The sequence below is a fragment of the Triticum aestivum genome, chromosome 3D, assembly GCF_018294505.1.
Source record: "Triticum aestivum cultivar Chinese Spring chromosome 3D, IWGSC CS RefSeq v2.1, whole genome shotgun sequence".
Classification (NCBI taxonomy): Eukaryota; Viridiplantae; Streptophyta; class Magnoliopsida; order Poales; family Poaceae; genus Triticum; species Triticum aestivum.
This window is the reverse complement of record NC_057802.1, coordinates 411684142-411705015: the sequence shown is the minus strand read 5'-3', so window position 1 is coordinate 411705015 and position 20874 is coordinate 411684142. Positions and strand designations below refer to the sequence as shown.

Here is a 20874-nt window from a genome sequence, read left to right as displayed (position 1 = left end):
GATGACGGTTATATTATGAGTTTATGTGTTTTGATGTACCGAAGGAGTTCGGAGTCCCGGATGAGATCAGGGACATGACGAGGAGTCTCGAAATGGTCGAGACGTAAAGATCGATATATTGGACGACTATATTCGGACATCGGAAAGGTTCCGAGTGATTCTGGTATTTTTGGAGTACCGGAGAGTTACGGGAATTCGTATTGGGCCTTAATGGACCATACGGGAAAGGAGAGAAAGGCCCCAAAGGGTGGCCGCACCCCTCCCCATGGACTAGTCTGAATTGGACTAGGGAGGGGGCGCCCCCTTCCTTCCTTCTCCTTCTCCCTTCCCTTCTCCTACTCCAACAAGGAAAGGAGGAGTCCTACTCCCGGTGGGAGTAGGACTCCCCCCTTGGCGCGCCTTCCTCCTAGGCCGGCCGCCTCCCCCCTTGCTCCTTTATATACGGGGGCAGGGGGGCACCTCAAAGACACAACAATTGATCTCTTGATCTCTTAGCCGTGTGCGGTGCCCCCCTCCACCATAGTCCACCTCGATAATATCGTAGCGGTGCTTAGGCGAAGCCCTGCACCGGTAGAACATCATCATCGTCACCACGCCGTCGTGCTGACGGAACTCTCCCTCAAAGCTCGGCTGGATCGGAGTTCGAGGGACGTCATCGAGCTGAACGTGTGCTGAACTCGGAGGTGCCGTACGTTCGGTACTTGGATCGGTCGGATCGTGAAGACGTACGACTACATCAACCGCGTTGTGCTAACGCTTCCGCTTTCGGTCTACGAGGGTACGTGGAAAACACTCTCCCCTCTCGTTGCTATGCATCACCATGATCTTGCATGTGCGTAGAATTTTTTTGAAATTACTACGTTCCCCAACAGATCGACCCAGCTTTACTTAACTGTATAAAGCCTATAGTAACCAGTGACATGAATGATCTACTAATCTCTTTATTTTCTAGAGAGGTCAAGAAAGCTCATTTCAGATTGGAGATATGAAGGCCCCCGGGCCTGATGGACTTCATGCAATCTTCTTTAAAAGGTTTTGGCATATTGTAGGAGAAGAGCTCACAGATGAGGTACTGGACAGGCCCGTATCTTGGCATGTGCAACCGGAGCGGTTGCACAGGGCCTCCAAATTCTAGGGGCCCCAAAATCAAAGATTACGTATTACTACTGATCAAGAGATTAGGTACTAATGGGCTTTTAAGAGCTAAATGAATGAAAAGGACTCACCCTAAAATTTAGGCCAACCTCACTGTGTGTGTGTATTTGTCTCTCATTCACTGCATGGTTCTTAGTAGAGCATTCGATCCCATGTGCTGCCATTCATGGTCTCCAACCTTTCACCCCTCTAATTAGTTCTACTCTGATCATTTTTTTTCCTTCTGATACTTCATTAATATTTTCTTTTTGGATAGATTTACATTTTAAGATATAATGTGAATTCGCTGAAAAAATCTGTAGCATCGCAATAATTTATACAAAATATTTTAATTTATATTTTTAAAATATAGGGCCTAATTTGATTTTGCACTAGGCCCCGAATTTTAAAGGTACGGCCTTGCTGGATGCTATTAACAAGAAGAGTCCGGATGGATGGAACTGAACTAATGTTGTTCTTATACCCAAAGTGGAAAACCCCGAGGTAATAATGCAATATCGGCCTATTTCCCTTTGCAACGTGGTCTACAAGATAATATCTAAGATGCTTGCAAATAGGCTTAAGATAATATTGCCAGAGACGATTTCACCAACTCAGAGTGCCTTTGTGCCGGGTAGGCTTATTACTGATAATGTACTGGTTGCTTATGAATGCTTTCATGCGATAAAGAAGAGGACCCAAGGGTCTAATGGGTTTTGTGCTGTGAAATTAGATATGAATAAAGCATACGATCGTGTTGAGTGGGGCTTCTTAGAGAAAGTGATGCAGAAGATGGGGTTTCATGATCTCTGGATAAAGTTGATAATGGAGTGTGTTTCTTTAGTTACATATAGAGTAAGGTTCAACAATACGGAGACGGAGGAGTTTATTCCTACCCGAGGACTGAGACAAGGGGACCCCTTGTCCCCTTATCTATTTTTGCTCTGTTCGAAAGGATTATCTAGCCTCTTAATGCATGAGGGGGAAATTGGGGGCCTCGAGGGGGTCCGAGTCTGTCGGAATGCTCCTTCCATATCACATCTCTTATTCGCTGATGACTCACTGATTTTGATGAAAGCGGATGAACATAATGCAAACACCCTGAAAAGGGTGTTGGACACGTATTGCCGCAGCTCTGGACAGGTTGTAAGTAATGCAAAGTCTAATGTATTTTTCAGCCCTAACACGAGTGTCCTGGTTAGAGAAAGTTGCTGCAGAATTCTGAATATTGATACAGAGGCCCTCTCAGATACTTATCTGGGTTTACCGACCATGGTGGGAGTGGATAGATCGGATTGCTTCCAACATCTTATAGACAGAGTATGTCAGAGGCTAGAGGGTTGGAAGGAGAAGACCCTCTCAATGCAAGGCAAAGAGATCCTGGTAAAATCAGTTGCCCAAGCTATTCTTTCTTATGCTATGTCTGTTTTTAAGCCGCCAACGGGAATTTGTAAAGCAATTACATATGAGATTTTTTGTTTCTGGTGGGGAGATAGTGATGAACAGAAGAAGATGCATTGGTTCGCGTGGTGGAAATTCTGTATACCGAAGAAGAAAGGGGGATTGGGGTTTAGGGACCTTCACAGTTTTAATCTTGCTATGTTAGCAAAACAATGTTGGCGACTTCTCCAAACCCAGACTAGCTCTTTGTGTGCACAGGTCCTCAAAACAAAATATTATCCAGATGTAAATTAGTTAAAAGCTGGCCCAAAGAAAGGATCTTCATATACTTGGCAAAGCATAGTGGCAGGGATCCAGACTTTCAATAGAGGGTGTATATGGAGAATTGGGACGGGATCTCAGATTGACATATGGAATGACCCCTGGATTCCAGCTAGTACAACACGAAAGGTAATCACACCAAGGGGGTGCTAATGCTCTCAAAAGTTGTTGAGCTTATTAATCCGCATACTGGCATGTGGGATGAAGAGCTCTTGAGAGACTGCTTCTCACCAGTTGATGTAAATCGGATTCTACAAATACCCCTAAACAGTAATATTGAGGATGATTTCGTAGCTTGGAATTATACTAGGTCAGGCACATTCTCAATGCGCTCAGCATACTACAGAGAAACTTGATCATCAGTTCGGGGCTAGGCTCTCAAGGTCGGATGGACAAGGAAGTATCCAGGTAAATGGTATATGGAAAGATGCATGGAAGCTGAAAGTTCCTAGGAAAGTAAAACACTTCACTTGGAAGGTTCTACATGGGGTACTGCCATGCTTAGGGGTATTAGCTGCTCGCCACATTCCGTTAATGCCACAGTCCCCGCGGTGTAGGATTGGAATGTAGGATATCCAAAACACCTTGTTTACTTGCTGTGAGGTCTAGGATGTGTGGGCTCGGCTGGGGCTGCTTGATACACTTCGGAGGGCGATCGCTGAAGATAGATCAGGGTCAGTAACGATGGAAATTTTAATCAAGCTGAATTCAACAACAGATGGCATGTCGGCTGCGGAACTAGTTTCTATAGCAGCATGGTTTTTATGGTAGCAGTGAAGGCAGCTAGCTAAAGGAGTGCAGGTGTAATCACCTGAGAGGACGGCCATATCTATCAGAGCTTTAGCAACAAGCTACACAAAGATCGCTCACTCCAAAATTGCCAATGAGGCCGAGGGATCATATGTGGAAGAAACCTTCCTATGGCATGGTGAAAGTTAACGTCGATGCGGCTTTTCATGCAGACACACTTTCGGGAGCAAGTGGAGCTGTTGTTCGAGATGACAAGGGAGATTTCATTGTTGCGGCTTCCTGGTTTATACTGCATGTTCGGGATGTTGATTCGGCTGAGCTCATGGCAATAAGGAATGGTATTTATCTTTTGTCAAGTATTGGATGCACTAAAGCAGAGGTAGAATCAGACTGCTTGTTTGCGGTGGAGACACTTCAGAGCATGGATGATTTTATGGGGCCTGACACTGTTGTCGTAGCGGAGTGCAAGCAATTGTCCATCGACTTTAACAAACTTTCCTTCAAACATTGCTTCAGAGAAGCGAACGGGGTAGCAGATGAGTTAGCAAAACATTGCTTTAGTATAAGAGTTCCTGGTTCTTGGGATGATGTAATCACTGACTTTATTTCTCATCTCCTTGTACACGATATAAGCATTATTTGAGGAATAAAGTCTAATATAGATAAAAAACATCCATGTGTCTCAGAAAATTACTGCAGGCATGTAACATATTTTTTTGTCTTTTATAGTTCAGAAAAATATTCGGTTGTCTTTTTTAAGGACTTTTATAACTACCAAATGTTCGGATTTTAGCAATAGGCAAGAACGATCCTTACTTCACTCTAATTATATACATGCATGCATTAGAATGACTAATTTTGCTTTCACGTGCACTCCTACCTCTAATTACATGCACATATGCACTAAAAGACGAAATGGTGATGTCATCCTAGATTCTCCCTATTTCAAACTTTAAAATGTTTTGTAGGCTCAAATCGTCGCTCCGATTGAAAAACCATTTTCACATAAAAGATTCGTCGCGACGAGACCTTCGAAACTAGATCCCATATTGATATGTTCCGATGACTTTTTTTTCAGGTCAAAAGTTATCACGCCCATGCTAAGTAAGTTACCACGTTTGTGATATACAAGTTACCATCTTGTTTATATAGAAATTAGCGGGCCATAAAAAAGGCCAACCAACCTTCTCGCCACATGTAAATGAACTAGAGGACAAAATAGATGATGTCATCCTAAATTCCCCCCTAATTCAAAACTTTAAAATGTTTTGTAGCTCCAACCGTCGCTCCGATTAAAAAATTGTTTTCACATAAAAAAATTACCGCAATGAGACCTTCGAAACTAGATCCGATGTTGCTACATTCTGACGACTTTTTTTAGATCAAAACTTATCACGTCCAGGCTAAGTAAGTTGCCACGTCTATGATACATAAGTTACCATCCTGTTTATACAGAAATTACCGGGGCATAAAATGGTCAACCAACCTTCCCCCACGTGCAAATGAACTAGAGGACAGAATAGTTGATGCCATCCTAGATTTTCCCCTATTTCAAAACTTCAGTTTTGTAGCTCAAATCGTCGGTTTGATCAAAAACCGTTTTCACAAAGAAAATCCGTCACGACAAGAGCTTCAAAACTAAATCAGATGTTGATATGTTCCGGCGACTTTTTTTCTGATCAAAAGTTACCACTTTTCGGCTATGTAAGTTATCACACATGTGGTACATATGTTATCATTTTCTTTACACATATATTACCGGGGCATAAACCTGGTTTCTCTAACCTTCTTATCAGCTTGGGTAAAAGTTACCGCGGTGTTTGTATGTGAGTTATCACGTATACGATGCATATAGTACCAAACTATTTACATGAAAATTATTGAGGGTATGTTTTTAAACAACCTCCTTGCCAAAGTTATCAAGACCGAGACACATAAGTTATCAGGTCTTCGATGTTGAGTTACTAAGTGATTCACACAAAAAAGTTATCGGTGGATATTTCATCAACCCCTTCCCCCCATGCCAAAATTATCAGGACCGAGGAACATAAGATATCAGGTGTGCGATGTGTGAGTTACCATGCTATTCACATAAAAGTTACCAGGATAATATTTCCCCACTGGAGAAAAAGTTACCAGGACTGGGGTACATTAATTATCAGGTCTGCGATGAGTGAGTTACCGTGCTATTAACATTAAAGTTACCATGGGTACATTTTTTCACCCGCTCGCCAAAGTTATCAATACCGAGGCACATAGGTTATCAGGTCTACGATGTTTGAGTTACCATGCTATTCACGCAAAAGTTACCTAGGGGTATTTCATCAACCCCTCCCCCCCATGCGAAAGTTATCAAGACCGAGGTACATAAGTTATCAGGTCTCAAATGTGTGAGTTACCATGCTATTCACATAAAAGTTGCCAGGGGATATTTCATCAACCACCCCCCGGGCCAAAGTAATCAGGACCGGTGTACAAAAGTTATCAGGTTTGTGATGTGTAAGTTACCATGCTATTCACAAGAAAGTTACCAGGAGCATATTTCATCAACCACCCCCCGCCTCCTCCGAGGTAGTGGAGGGAGCGGCCTCGCACCTTCTTGATCGCGAGCGACAACTCCTCCTTGACGGTGAAACGGTGGCGGTGCGATAATGACTGCGATGCGTGCATGCGGCCGTATCGGCTGCGTGGCGGGGACACCAACTGCTCCTTGACCCGACATCCAATCTAGATGTCGCGATGGTGCCGGAGTGAGGCCGGCTCCACCTTCATGTGCCGTCTGATCTGGACGCCGGGGTTGTGACACGGCGAGGCCGGCTCCTCCTTCACATGCCGGAGCGGGGACACGGGCTCGTGCTTCACGCGGTGGCCTGCGCAGGGACAGCGGCTCCTCCTTCACGCGCGCCGGCGATGGCGGCGACGGGCCCATGTAACGGAGTGACAGCTCCGTCATTATCTCAACCGAGAGAGCAGCCAATGGAATTAAATAGCAACTCAAAGCAAGATGTTCAACAGAGCTCCTAAAAATCAACATATTTGCCAAATAACTTCTAAAATTCAAAGGGGTGAATGGACGAGCGTTGTTGGTTCACCGATTCACTAGGTTCGGGTAAAAACCGTACGTAAGTGCGAAAAAATGGGAAACAGAATTAAGTCCTAAGAGGTACAGAATTCGTTTCCTGCTCGTCACAATAGTTTTTGCACTTTAATTAAAGTACACGAGGAAAACGGAGAGAAGAATGTCAAATCAGATCGAACGTAATCACATAACAGAGTTAGCTGGGGTGGTTAGGGCATCTCCAATGGAGAGGCGCTTATTTGGCCGCTTAGAAAATAAAAATAAAAAACCAAGGAAGTGGCGCCCATGCAGGAGTCCGCTCCTCCAACGCAGAAGAGATTGTTTGAGCGCTAACAGAATTAATTTTCCACGTAAAGAATATCTGTAGGGCCTGTTGCATGAGAAGAAAACGGACGAGGCGCCCGGTGCCTAGCTGGGCATCGATGCCAACCAAAATTCCGGGATCAGACGGGATTTGACCAAATCGACAAGGAATTAATCCCTGGCGCTGGGCTAAGCGCCCCCACTGTAGATGCCCTTAGCTTGAGGATAGCGCACTCAATAGTTGCAAGGTTCGAATCCAACAGCAGCATACTTTTAAAAAAAAAATAAAAGCGAGCGACGAGGAGGTGAAGCCCGAACGTTTGGAAGTTACAATTTCCCTTTAAAAAATATATCTTTTGTCTCCTCTAATAGTATATGGAAAAACTGTTTTTGAGGGAAGTAAAAAAAAAGTGTCTACTCATTCTTGGGCCAGGTTAACTGAAGTGACCGGAATAATTGGGAAGTTTGCTAGTCCAACTTTCCAAAGATCCGGCAATGAAGGCCCATGTCGCCCATTTGCTCCTCTTCAATAATTAGACTCCCGTGCTCTCAGAACCCCAGAATACACGCGGCCGCTTCCCATCCCCAACCCTAGCCGCCAGGAGCTGAGGAACAAGGAGGCAGTCCGGGATGCGGCGATCGGCGATGGCGCTCCGCTCCACGGCGGACCGGTGCTTCGGCCACCACTCACCGGTTAGTTTGCCACCTCCTCCATGAGTCTCGTCCTACCTTCTGTGCTCCGGCCATGTCGCGCAGCTCCCTCTCCGGCCATGTCGCCCACGGCTCCCTCCGACCCCAGTACCCTAGGCCTCTACGAGTCGGGCCTCCGTCCATGGCGCCTCTCCGCGCCGCTTCAGATTTACCTCCGTCTGACCGGAAAACCCAACCTAATATTCCGGTTCCCAGATGCTGGCAGGTTAATTCGAGAAAAAGGAAACAATTAAATATCTTCAAACCGAGCCGAGATAGTCGGAATTCCCACCGCTGCTGCTTGACCATGTTCGAATTTCCCACTTCGATTGGAATAATATTGGTCCTACGGTATAGTGATATTCGGGAACTTTGTCTTTATGGATTTATATATGTATTGGGCTGGCTGGCGATTTGGCTTAGCATTGGCCGTGTTATTGTGTTGCTTTGTTTTTGCACAGGGCTTTGTAACAAGGAAAACGTGCTGTAGGCAGATCGGTTACGTTGTTTTTGTCGATATAAGTGGATCTGTGCTACATATGCTGTTTAGCTAGCACTACAGCATGTGCAGATCAAGGTTGCAGCAGTTCATCGTAGAAATTGACATGGTTGTGATAGCATTAAATCAGGAAATAAGTTTGAACTCCATCCTTCTGCGAATGTTCTGCATGTTTCCTTCACAATAGCTTATTCCACATTGTCCAACACAGTGGGTGTGACATCCTATCTCTGCAAGGCATCAGCCAATGCATCTCTTGATGATCACATGAAAATCTCCCTAAATCATCATCTGAGCTTGAAATAACACAATTATACGAGTTATATAATGATATACTGCCCTAGTTACCCAATTCTGAAACCTGCCTTGTTCTGTTACATTCTCAATTCTCATGCAAGTCAGGAGCTCTCATTCTCTGTGTCTTTGGTCCCTTTTCTAGATTTTCTTTTATAATCTGTGTTAATCTTATGCAGGTTTGGATTTCTGCATAGATCTGCCAACATAAATCTTAACATTCTTAATAGTTCAGCTTTATATATTAAGTTGTAAAGCAACATATTTCTTGTTCCATTTTACTGTCTGACTGACCATTAAACTTGTGTTTCAGTTGACGAACGTTATCCAATCAACATTCAGTGCAAACATTGGTTCAAGATGGGGAAGTCTTGCAAGAACTTTCAGGTAATAACCTCGTCCTTGTTTACACAATCTGATGGAGATGTTTGCAGCATGCATCTAACTTCTCCATGTTCTCTCTTTACAGTGCAAAACCACTTGGAAATGAGGTTATTGGGATTGATTTGGGAACAACAAATTCATGTGTTTCTGTTATGGAGGGAAAGGTGACTGACCTTCTATATTCTTTCTGCAATGCTATCTTTTCAGCTCATTACTTAAATGTATTTAATAAACGAGTAACATACTGCAGAATGCAAAAGTGATAGAGAATTCAGAAGGCACTAGGACGACACCATCAGTTGTTGCCTTTAGTCAGAAGGGCGAGCGGCTTGTTGGAACTCCAGCCAAACGTCAAGCAATTACCAATCCACAGAACACCTTCTTTGGTACAAAGCGTATGATAGGGCGTCGCTTTGATGACCCACAGACGCAGAAAGAGATGAAAATGGTACCATATAAAATTGTGAAGGCTCCAAATGGTGATGCTTGGGTTGAAACAACAGATGGCAAGCAGTACTCACCGAGCCAGATTGGTGCATTTGTATTGACCAAGATGAAGGAGACCGCTGAATCTTACCTTGGCAAGTCTATTTCGAAGGCTGTGATCACAGTTCCAGCTTACTTCAATGATGCCCAGCGGCAGGCAACCAAGGATGCTGGTCGAATTGCTGGACTTGATGTCCAAAGGATCATCAACGAACCAACTGCTGCTGCTCTGTCTTATGGAACAAACAACAAGGAGGGTTTGATAGCTGTATTTGACCTTGGAGGTGGTACCTTTGATGTCTCCATCCTTGAGATCTCCAATGGAGTTTTTGAGGTTGGTATCCATAACTCTGTACTACCTTTTATTACCCCCTCCGATCCATATTAATTGTCGCTCAGGCAGATGTATCTAGCAGTGAAATACGTCTAGATACATCCATTTCAGCGACAAGTAATATGGATCGTAGGAGTAGCAAGTTTCAATAGCTAGAAATGTCAGATAATATATTTCATGCTTTTCCCTGATGTGTTGCTTATGTTGCTGTCAGGTGAAAGCAACAAACGGTGATACTTTTCTGGGTGGAGAAGACTTTGATAATACTCTCTTGGAGTACCTAGTCAGTGAATACAAAAGATCTGATAATATTGATCTGTCAAAAGACAGACTAGCTCTGCAAAGGTTGCGTGAAGCAGCTGAGAAGGCAAAAATTGAACTCTCATCAACTGCACAGACTGAGATCAACCTTCCTTTTATCACGGCTGATGCTGCTGGAGCAAAACATTTGAATATAACATTGACAAGATCAAAGTTCGAAAGTTTGGTGAATGGTCTCATTGCAAGGACTAGAGACCCATGCAAGAATTGTTTGAAGGATGCTGGTATAACCACAAAGGAAGTTGATGAGGTTCTTCTTGTTGGTGGTATGACAAGGGTTCCCAAAGTGCAGGAAGTGGTTTCAGAAATCTTCGGCAAGGCCCCAAGCAAAGGAGTCAACCCAGATGAAGCTGTTGCCATGGGTGCGGCTCTTCAGGGTGGCATTCTCCGTGGAGATGTCAAAGAGCTTCTTCTCCTTGACGTAACCCCCCTTTCACTTGGTATTGAGACTCTTGGTGGTATCTTCACCAGACTGATAACCAGGAACACTACAATCCCCACAAAGAAAAGCCAGGTCAGTGAATATGGCTTTATTGTGGAACACTTTCGTGCCTTTAATGTTTTTTCCAGTGCATCCAACAATTTTATCATTGGGATTGCGTAGCTCTGTTTGGGCACTTTATCTTCTTTGGAAGTCTTTATGGTGGCTTCCTGTGAAGAGTCTGGTATTGCGCATTGCATGGTTTCGTGGTACCTACGTGTTCATTATAGTGTTAATTTCCATCTACACTAGATCCTTGAAATGTCTTCTTTTAGTGAAGTTTTCTTTGGAATTTGATTTACCTGTTCATGTCTGATTCTTCTCTGGGGCTCCTCCTATTCTGGCTGTGTTCTCTGCAGGTGTTCTCAACTGCTGCTGACAACCAGACTCAAGTGGGTATCCGTGTCCTGCAAGGTGAGCGTGAGATGGCAACAGACAACAAACTTCTTGGCGAGTTTGATCTTGTGGGCATCCCACCAGCGCCAAGAGGACTGCCACAGATTGAGGTCACGTTTGATATTGATGCCAATGGAATCGTGACGGTCTCTGCAAAGGACAAGGCCACCGCAAAGGAGCAGCAGATCACCATCCGATCGTCCGGTGGGCTTTCTGAGTCGGAGATCGAGAAGATGGTGCGGGAGGCTGAGTTGCACTCACAGAAGGACCAGGAGCGCAAGGCCCTCATTGACATCAGAAACACCGCAGACACCACCATTTACAGCATCGAGAAGAGCCTGGGAGAGTACAGGGACAAGATCCCCGCGGAGGTCGCCACCGAGATCGAGACGGCGGTTGCTGATCTCCGCACGGAGATGGCCTCTGACGACATTGAGAAGATAAAGAGCAAGATGGAAGCGGCCAACAAGGCGGTCTCAAAGATCGGGGAGCACATGTCCGGTGGTGGAGCGGCTGGAGGCGGCGCGGCTGGCGGTTCCCAGGAAGGAGGGTCGCAGGGCGGAGGTGACCAGGCCCCAGAGGCCGAGTACGAGGAGGTGAAGAAGTGAAGCTGCCCCGGCATCCCAAGCTTCTTCTAATACAGTTATTAGCTAGTCTTGAGGAACACTAGGGATCTTGTTGGCTGTAATAAAATTTTGCTCCACTGAGGCATGTGAAACATGCTAAATGCTCTTAGCGCGCACGGTACTGCCGTATTGTATGACTTGGTTGAACTAGCGTGTTCTTCGCTTTGAGTTACGTTGATGTTGTGGTTCTCTGCTTGGAGTGATGCGTTGGTATTATGTGATTATGCTCATCGGTATTATTTGTTCACACCTGACATGTGGAAGCACCGGAAGCTGAGTAAGATGGCTATGCACCTGACATCGGTTTGTTGACCTGGCTAGGAGGATTAACCGAACAAGACCGGAAGGTTCTCACGACTAGTTAATTGCTGAGATGCATGGATTGGTGCAGTCAAAACTCTAGAAAGAAAACAATACTACCACTTGCAGAATCATGTTGCCGCGGAGGGTTTCAAAGCGCGTACAGATTAACTGCTAGCCATTCTTTGCACCCAAACTAACGAACATGTTCAATCACGTTCATTTATTGAAGGTCATTGCTTCAAGGATAGCGATATTGGTTGCACATGTGTAGCTGCTGGGCAATTATAATTCCTGCTCACCGGACCCTTCACTATATTGAAATGGGAACTTGACCAACAGACCGAGCCGTCCAAGTAGGTGATTTACCTACTGAAAATCATACTACCCTCTCCCTCCCAAAATGTAAGACGTTTTTTGACACTACGTCTTACATTTTGGGACGGAGGGAGTACTAAATAACTAAAATATGCACTGGTAGTTACCAGAAGAGTTACCTAAGTTAGACTAGCATACTTATTACATAAACCCAAGGCTAACGTAGCTAGCTCTGTTTTTTTTTTCGAATAGCTAGCTCTATTAGCTCTATATATGCAGTAACAATGCCATTTCGTCCTTGAAAATCTTTCTGGGCCTGAAGAGGCTAGGGAGTTCTATCCTTAAAGATGAAGTCATTTCTGCAGATCCAAATGCTCCAGGAGACAGGCATGAGCAAGAGCAACTCCATGGTCAACCCTCGTACACGATACATGCAAGTCAAACCGATCCAACGATGGCACACAACGTCACCACAATGAGGTCCAAATAACTAGCACAAGTGGAAAACGTGAAGACCAACGACTTCTTCCACAGCCGCAGCTCCTTCCCGGCAAAGCAGCACAGCCAATCAGAGACGAAGATGCCCACCAAACCCACACCACTTCACCACTTGCGTACACGACCAGGTAAAAATAATCACAGCTCCCAACCGCACGAGCCAAACCCACAGGCCACAGCTCTATATAAACCCAGACTGGAAGAGTAAGGCAGACACTACCGCCGATAGCACAAACGAGCTGATACCTCACGAGTCACACACACACACACACACCCTGACACCCCTCGTTTGTTGACATATCGCCGCCGGTGGCCATGGAGGGGACCTTCATCACGACGGAGCTCCGCGGCGCGCTGGCCAAGGTGGCCGTGTTCCTGCTCGTCCAGGGTCTGGTGTACCTGATCCTCACCAACTCGTCTGACGTCTTCTCCAAAGATAAGAAGCTCGTCTGACGTCTTCTCCAAAGATAAGAAGCTCAGGTCCCTGAGCTTCCGGTCCATGCGGTCCATGAGCGTGAGGCGCGTGCTGGCGCCGTTCTCCGACGTGCCCGTCGGCACCGACGAACCCTCCTCGCCTTCGCTGCTGTCGTCGTGGTAGTCGCGCCGCTCTGCTAACCGCGAGGATTGAATTGCTTGGAGAGCGGTTGCTTAGTTCTGAACGTATGGACAGTTCCTCTGTTCTGAGTTGTCATGGATTCTTATTGCGGTTGAGATTTGAGAATCATATTTGAACTCCCATAAAGTGAGATTAGCTAGGTGGGATCTGTATCTGTAGATATGTACATTGAATTGAATTTGGTGGATGGATTATTTGATTCTAAAAAAAGTGTCTGCTCTCAGTTTTTTTTGAAACGGAGTCTGCTCTCAGTTGTGATTATGGTACTTGAGTTTTTGTTTCATTTGTAATAAACTTTAATTCCTGGTTAACACACCATATGCCAATACAACACTGAGAGCATCTCCAGCCGTTCGGCCCCTCAGGGGCTAGAAATAGCGCCGCCTGGGGGCGTGCCGGTGAAAAATTCGGCGTGAGGGGGCTCGGGTTCCCAGCCGCCCCCCACGCACCGATTTCGGCCCACTTTCGCCGCAAATTGGCCCACTTTCAGCCTGCTCGGCGCAAATTGGCCCATATTCGACGTACTTGGCACAAATTCAACATAAGCTATTTTTAATCACATAGTTCATCACAGAAAATCAATATAAATTAAATAGTTCAACAAATAATAAAAACTCATATTTCATCACACGTTGAGCTAGGCGTTGCCCTTGAGCTTCCATAGGTGCTCCACCACATCTTGCTGCAGTTGTTGATACACCTGTGGGTCTTGGATCTTCTGACACATATTGAGGAAGACAGTCCAGGTTGCCGGTAGCTGGTGATCAACTTGGGCAAGAGGACCCTGCCTGTAATATGGCTCAGTGTCAAACACTGACTCTTTCTGCTCGCTCTCAATGATCATGTTGTGCAAGATGACACAGCAAGTCATGACCTCCCACATTTGATCTTTCAACCAGGTCTGAGCGGGGTACCGGACAACAACAAATCGAGATTGAAGCACACCAAATGCCTGCTCGATATCCTTCCTGCAAGCCTCCTGACACTTGGCAAAGTAGGAGTTCTTGCCTCCTGGCACAGTGTTTGAGATTGTCTTCACCGTGGACCATCTCGGATAGATGCCATCTGCCAGGTAGTATCCCTTGTTGTAGTGGCGCCCATTGACCTCGAAGTTCACAGGAGGAGCATGACCTTCAACAAGCTTGGCAAAGACAGGGAAGCACTGCAGTACGTTGATATCATTGTGAGTTCCTGGCATACCAAAGGAGTGCCAAATCCAGAGGTCGTGTGTGGCCACTGCCTCAAGTACGACACTACAACCGCCTTTGGCGCCTTTGTACATCCCCTGCCAAGCAAATTGACAGTTTTTACATTTCCAATGCATGCAGTCGATGCTTCCAAGCATACCAGGAAATCCTCTTGCTGCATTCTGTGCTAGGATCCGAGCAGTGTCTTCAGCATTGGGTGATCGCAAGTATTGAGGTCCAAACATTGCCACCACTGCCCTGCAGAACTTGTACATACACTCAATGGTGGTGGACTCGGCCATGCGTCCATAGTCATCCATTGAATCACCGGCATTGGGTGATCGCAAGTATTGAGGTCCAAACATTGCCACCACTGCCCTGCAGAACTTGTACATACACTCAATGGTGGTGGACTCGGCCATGCGTCCATAGTCATCCATTGAATCACCGGGAGCTCCACCACCATTGAGGTGCACCCTTGGTGCACCGCCCGAGAGGAAGTTGGGGCGGTACCAGGTGGGATGCGCCCCTTCCACTGTCTTTTTTATTCTTTGGGTTAGTCTTCTGGATACAAGCTTTGTTAGTGTTGCATATCGTATTTGCATGAGAGCAACAAGATAGTAATATGAAAATAGTCACAGGTGCAAGTTGCTGACTGGAGCAGTATAAACAGGAGCAGTATAATGAGTGACAACATAGATACTAACAGTGACAGTATGGACACTAAGATCAGTGATAACAAAAGACAATAGTAAATCAAAAGGAACTGATGGCAGGTTTCAAAAGTAGAGCATCATACGGGCACGCCGTGGTCAACACGTAGTTCCCGCACGGCAACCCTAGTCGGCGACGACCAAGTGGATTGTCAGTGACAACATGGGCACAGGTGCGGCCCGCCACCCCATCGCTGTCTTATGCCTGAATAACATAAAAATATTTTTTTTGCAGAAAATCAGAAAAATACGTTGACAAAAGAACCAGAGGATGACAAAATGTTGGGCAATATCATACTCAGTGCAAAACCAATGGAGAATCAGGCTCCGAGCCGCTCATGGAGGCAAAGGATAACATGTCATCCTTGGAAGCCACCGAGAAGTTGAGTGGTGCCACCGTCATCCGCCGGTTCTCCTTGAAGTAATTGTTGTACCGTCCAGAGTACGAGCGTGGAGTCAAAAGCTCGGGTGTGGGCATCGGAGTCATGAAACCAGCCTCGTTCTCCTGTTAAAACTGCTTATCTTCCTCGGAACAGACTTGGACCCAAATATCATCTCATTCTCTTTACGCAATAGATTGTACAGGTTCTTCTGGTCCTCTGTTAAGAGTCAGTGAACAAGACTGATGACTTCTGTTGTGAGTGTAGTGCAGAGGATGTGGAATTTATATCCGGTATTGTCGCTTATCTTCCTCTTTCTGTACTCTCCTGAGTTTTTGCTCTTCCAAAATGGCAACCATGTGAACCTTCGCATGAAAATTCAATGCATCAGATCTAGTGTGCTTGATTCTGATAATCATGGTGAGCTAGCTCAGTGACTTACCACGTCATAAAGAAATGGTGTATTGCTTTCATCCTCCCAGGCAAATGTCTTGTCTATCAAGTTGTCAATCATAGCTGCACAAATGTAGCTTCTGATCATATTACATACCAAATGAGCGACTGAGTGACCAACCGAAGAAACGAAGATCACAGTGGATCTTTTTGACAAAATAGGAAGTAGATTGCGCTTATGAATGATGGAGCACAGTTATACGGAAATCACTACAGTGTCCAAATGAAGAAACGAAGACTCACTCACTTGGAATCTTTTGAACAAGTACCCCTGCTTTCTCTGCATGCTTGAGATTCAAATGGGCACCCCTGCCTGTACCTCTTATCATCCTGCAGTAGGGCATATGCAAACATTAAAGAGGACATTACCTAAATCATAGCTTGGCAGCCAAATTGAATATCAGTACAAGCATGCCAACATAGAGAAGAAAAAGGGGGAAATCATATTAAACTGATGGACCATGTGCTAGCATATTTTCATTGAAAAAAACAGGATTGATTATATTCCTCAAGCCAAGTCTCTTCATCACAGGCCGATAGCCATTTGTCTACTCTCTTCATGATATCTTTCTTTGTTATGGATTCATCGTTTGCTTTTGCAATTTGTGCTTCAATGTTGGAAAGAAGTTCGCAAGGATCACTAGACCTGTAAGTGAGAAGGTTCTAGGACCGTTCAAGATATTCAGCAGGGGCATTTTTACAATTGTAGGTGCGAGAGAAAGAGATCAGCGCGATAAATACCAGTCAATTAGAGCAACAATCTTCTCTATGGCTCACTATATTATTTTCAGGCTAACGGCTACTGTACTCAAATTTCCTATTCCACGACAAACATTTAAATTTCAACAACCAGAAGGAAGTCTAATAAACAACTAATATACTATTATTTTGGAAGAACACAAGTAAATGGGAATAAACTCTAAAAAGCAGACCGTATTTTAGGATACCATGACACACAAAATGTTCAAAGTAATACCAGATCATAATCATGGATAATTCACCTTTTATTTCTTGGGTTTAACACAAAGTATATCCACGTAAGAGACAATTATTTGGTAAGAAAATCCATTTGAAAAAAATATGAAGTGCGGCTTGCATTTGACAAAAACCCAGGCATATTCCTACAAAATGACCAGCTTTAAGCATCCAAATGATAACTATATCATACATGACTCCTGACCACCAGACCATTTTTTAAAACTGTATACCACATACTTTTGGACCAGATTTTCTTTTTACTATTGTCTAAAAGAAATGAAAAGCAATACCACATACTGCATTGCTTAAAAATATATGTGGGCTTCAATAATCATATAATTATACATATTTATCAGACTCGTAAGAAAATTAGCGCATCATGCTATTACAGTAAAAGAGGAGATGCACTTGTATAGTGCCAAGAATAAAACATGGATTGTTCTAATATACCTAGCCAAGCCTTCTTCATCAGACATGTCTCATCCTTCATAATTTCATATCTGGCACCTCATCCTCACCTACATCTGAGGTCTCCAAGATCCCATAGTATCTTTAATCAAGTTATTTTGTGGTGGACAACAGAAATCTGAAGATTAGATTCAGAGCGAGAGACGCAAGCGATCTGTAGATGCATGGAGTGTTTGTAGTCATTACTTACTGCTACTTAAATATTGATTCAATGGGATCTAGACTCCCACACAGTCTCCCAGGTTTGCTTCCAGTTTGTGGGAAAACGGACGAAATATGGTCCGCATTGGATGGCAAAGTGCGTCCGAACAAGTCGGCCTGGACGTTTTACGGCAAGGCGTTGGAGATGCACTAATAAGTCGGAGGGATGCTTCTGTCCGTACTCATACTTCAAACGCAAAAGTAGCTAGTGTGTTGCATGCTTCTACTCTACCGGCTCCTTTGATTCGTAGAAATTTTATTTTAAAAAATTGTAGGATTTAGAACCTTAATTTGTTTTTCCTACGGTGGACATTTGATTTGCAGCATTGTAATCCTTAGAAAAAAAATCATAGAATTAACTGAGAAGTAAAAAGAGAAAGGTCTGGAACATTTGTTATTAGCTCATGACTTCGGCAATGACTCCGGAGCCGACGGTCCTCCCTCCTTCCCTCAGCACAAATCTTAGCCCTGCAGAGCACATGACAGTCACATGAAGTTCTTCTCTGCTACTATAAAGCGATTCAGATGACAAACGTTTGAAGCAATGTAGGCATACCTGGTTCTAGTGGAACATGCAACATCAACTCAAAGATTGAAGTTACGTTGTCACCAGGCATAACAATCTTCACGTCCGGAGGAAACTCAATTTTCCCACATATGTCAGCTGTCCTGAAGTAGAACTATGGGTTGTAATTTGAGAAGAAGGCAGTGTGGCGACCACCTTCATCCTTGGCAAGGACGTAAATTTCCACCTCAAACTTTTTGTAGGTCTTTACCACCAGGTTTGAACACCGCCTGAAATAGTAGGAAATGTCAGCAAGTGAAAACCAATATAAAAAATGCAGTACTATTGGAAAAGGCGCCAGATAGAGATAGTGTCACAAATATGCAAGACCAAAATGAATCAAAAGTATGCAGCAGCAGATAAAAAATGAGAAGGGCAGTGTAAAACCACTGAAATAGAATGCACGAACTGAGATTTTGAACATGTTAAGGTAAGCTGCTGTTAATCAACCATGTAATTTTTTTAGCGAACCGAAGCTTTAGCCACTGAGATTCTGGTTTTTTGGTCTGTAATAAGGCGTGCAGCGAACTGTTTTACCCCCAGTTTAGGTTCAGAGTCTGTTTTAGCTTTCGTTGTTGTGGTACTCATATGGCTTCTCTTTCTTCATTAAAAAATGGAGCCAGGGGGAGGCCCCTGATTTTCGAAAAAGCTTTAGCTACTTTATTTTTGGATGCAACTCTCTATTAGTGAATACCTGCAATAACAATAGAAATGCATTATAACCATTGGTTGATTGCTTCGTTGGGAATTTCCAACGAAAGATATGCTAATAGTGCAGAAGTTGAAACAGGCCAGATAAAAAATAGTGTGCATTATGCCATATTCCTGTAGGCGCCTGAAGACCTAAAACCTATTAACATCTTGATATAAATTCATCACCCTAAAAGAGAGACAAAACATCAGATCATTTAAGGCATGTTTTAGGATCCACGCAAAAAACAGGCATGTTTTAGGAATGTAAGTACTTTCTGTCATATAAAAAAAAGAGAAATACCATGACTTATTGACATTCATATTTGCAAATTCTTTTACTCCCAATGACAAACAAGATGTTAATAGGGAGCAAACACCTAAACCTCAACTTCTCTGAATTGTTTTTGTTCTTGAACAGAAAAAGGAATCCACTCTTTCAATTGTAGCGCAAGAATCAGTGATAAGAGAAAAATGGGTAAATCAAGTCAAACCTTGACAATCCCAGAAAGGCCGCTTTTATTCACGGATCTCTTGATGGAAAGATGCCTGCTGCAAACAAATCATTCAAATGAACTATTTTATTGCTATTACCTATCAGTATAAACAACTTCGGTGGCACAACAGACATACTAACTCAACAGTCATAACTCTTGAGTCCATTCAGGAAACTTTGCAAAGATGTGGAGACAGGAACTGTTAATCAAGGAGAGGAGGAAAAGAAACACAGGATCAACAACCCATTAGCTCATGGACATTTTATCAAACACAACATGCACAAGGTAGGGATGACTCAAATCACCTGAATAGCCAAGGGATCCGAGTAGTATCAGCAGGTGGGAACAACCAAGAAGCGGCGACGCAGGCCATGGGACGGCAGGAGTGGGGAGCAGCAGATGGAGATGGAAGACGGCCATGTACCGGGGTGACCGCGCTTCTCCATGGGCTTGCCGTCCCGGCGGCACGGAGAGATACCGCTCAACGCGTAGTCCGAAAGCCGCCGCCGCCATGGCCCTTCCTCTCCCGGCACTGCCGCTGCTGATCTGCTGAACTAACTCCTCCTCCTCCTCCCACTCCCCGACCTTCTCGGCTTCTCCTCCCACGAACTCCTCACCCAAGGCGACGATGTTTGTGTGGGTGCGTAGGAGAGCGGAGCCGGCTCCTCTCCTGCTGGCGACGCCTGGGAGGTGGTTTTCCATGGTGAAGAGGAAGGGAGAACGGAGTCGCGGCTGTGTTGACGAGGGAGAGATGAGGGGAGGTGTGAAAGGGGAAAGGAGGAGGCGTGGAGATGGATGTGCGAGCCACTGCCTTCGAGGGGAAGGAAGGAGGGCGCGACGACCGACATCACAGTAAATCGACACAGTACATCGCGTGTCGTTTCCTATCACGTCTACGTGGACATGCCGAGAGAGCGCTCCTTGCGCGACCGTTGATGGGTTGTATTCTTACACTGCCATTCCGCATGAATGATGAGCTATCTCAATCTAAAAAAAGAGTAATTCTTACACTAGACCAGCAATATTAGTCTGTTCTGCTGTATTACGTTTTTTTCACTCGCGCACTTACCAGTGGGACCCACCGGCCAGGAATCTTGTTAACAGAGCAAAACAATGGTTTAGTGCTACACGCAAAACCCGTAAAGTATGTGTTCTGCGCAAAATTGACCTCAATAATTGATCATTTTGTTATATCCTCATTTTAATGACACGACAAAGTAAAACCCTATCCTAGAAAATGAGACAAAAAACTATGTTTGACTCAAATGAGGAAATAGGTCATCACATTCCATAACATGGACCAGTGGCATAATATATTGGATCTCAAATTTCAATGTTAATACCAGGTATCATGAAATCGTGTATATTCATTTAAAAAAGCGTAAACAAGCACGCACCTCTTGAGCCGCTCGCTAGCTACTCGTGGGGTGACTAAGAAATTTGTTGTAAATCTTCATATGATACTTCTAAGGGCGGGATGGCTGTTTTGGTTCTGGGACCATGTGCTCCCT

The 20874-nt window shown here is 44.5% G+C and overlaps 3 protein-coding genes and 1 pseudogene across 18 annotated transcripts; 2 read left to right on the top strand and 2 right to left on the bottom strand.

Moving 5' to 3' along the window:
* The first annotated feature begins 7454 nt into the window (after positions 1-7454).
* On the top strand, positions 7455-11688 carry LOC123079238 (heat shock 70 kDa protein, mitochondrial). The gene is made up of 6 exons (XM_044501967.1): positions 7455-7681; positions 8785-8858; positions 8941-9019; positions 9106-9675; positions 9890-10510; positions 10837-11688. Exons 1-6 carry the CDS (start codon positions 7619-7621, stop codon positions 11479-11481), a joined length of 2052 nt encoding a protein of 683 aa, XP_044357902.1. The 5' UTR covers positions 7455-7618; the 3' UTR covers positions 11482-11688.
* Positions 11689-12848: 1160 nt separating this feature from the next.
* Positions 12849-13491, top strand: LOC123074777 (uncharacterized). Its single transcript, XM_044497529.1, has 2 exons — positions 12849-13021; positions 13053-13491. The coding sequence occupies exons 1-2, from the start codon at positions 12931-12933 to the stop codon at positions 13211-13213; spliced, it is 252 nt and encodes an 83-aa protein (XP_044353464.1). The 5' UTR covers positions 12849-12930; the 3' UTR covers positions 13214-13491.
* Positions 13492-13753: 262 nt separating this feature from the next.
* LOC123079236 (uncharacterized) lies at positions 13754-20176 on the bottom strand. 16 transcript variants are annotated; one of them, XM_044501961.1, is made up of 10 exons: positions 19669-20175; positions 19361-19562; positions 18168-18406; positions 17601-18079; positions 17393-17492; positions 16966-17085; positions 16212-16294; positions 15954-16027; positions 15430-15876; positions 13754-15336 (listed from the first exon to the last, which is right to left on the bottom strand). In XM_044501961.1, the coding sequence occupies exon 10, from the start codon at positions 15021-15023 to the stop codon at positions 13869-13871; it is 1155 nt and encodes a 384-aa protein (XP_044357896.1). In that variant the 5' UTR covers positions 15024-15336; positions 15430-15876; positions 15954-16027; positions 16212-16294; positions 16966-17085; positions 17393-17492; positions 17601-18079; positions 18168-18406; positions 19361-19562; positions 19669-20175; the 3' UTR covers positions 13754-13868. The 16 variants fall into 16 exon arrangements, with proteins under 16 accessions (XP_044357896.1, XP_044357899.1, XP_044357892.1 ...); XM_044501964.1 differs by lacking the exon at positions 16966-17085 and having other exon boundaries at positions 16208-16294; positions 19669-20176; XM_044501957.1 differs by lacking the exon at positions 16966-17085 and having other exon boundaries at positions 19669-20174.
* LOC123076330 (uncharacterized) overlaps positions 16208-20874 on the bottom strand; it is a 77584-nt pseudogene continuing 72917 nt past the window's right edge.

What these genes read in the sequence shown, in the direction of transcription:
- LOC123079238 (XM_044501967.1), top strand. Translation starts at nt 7,619, where the DNA reads ATGCGGCGATCGGCGATGGCGCTCCGCTCCACGGCGGACCGGTGCTTC. An exon ending in GCTTCGGCCACCACTCACCG is followed by an intron (nt 7,682 to 8,784) that starts GTTAGTTTGCCA and finishes CTTGTGTTTCAG; the next exon opens with TTGACGAACGTTATCCAATC. An exon ending in TCTCCAATGGAGTTTTTGAG is followed by an intron (nt 9,676 to 9,889) that starts GTTGGTATCCAT and finishes TGTTGCTGTCAG; the next exon opens with GTGAAAGCAACAAACGGTGA.
- LOC123074777 (XM_044497529.1), top strand. Translation starts at nt 12,931, where the DNA reads ATGGAGGGGACCTTCATCACGACGGAGCTCCGCGGCGCGCTGGCCAAG. An exon ending in GGGTCTGGTGTACCTGATCC is followed by an intron (nt 13,022 to 13,052) that starts TCACCAACTCGT and finishes CTTCTCCAAAGA; the next exon opens with TAAGAAGCTCGTCTGACGTC.
- LOC123079236 (XM_044501964.1), bottom strand. Translation starts at nt 15,023, where the DNA reads ATGCAAATACGATATGCAACACTAACAAAGCTTGTATCCAGAAGACTA.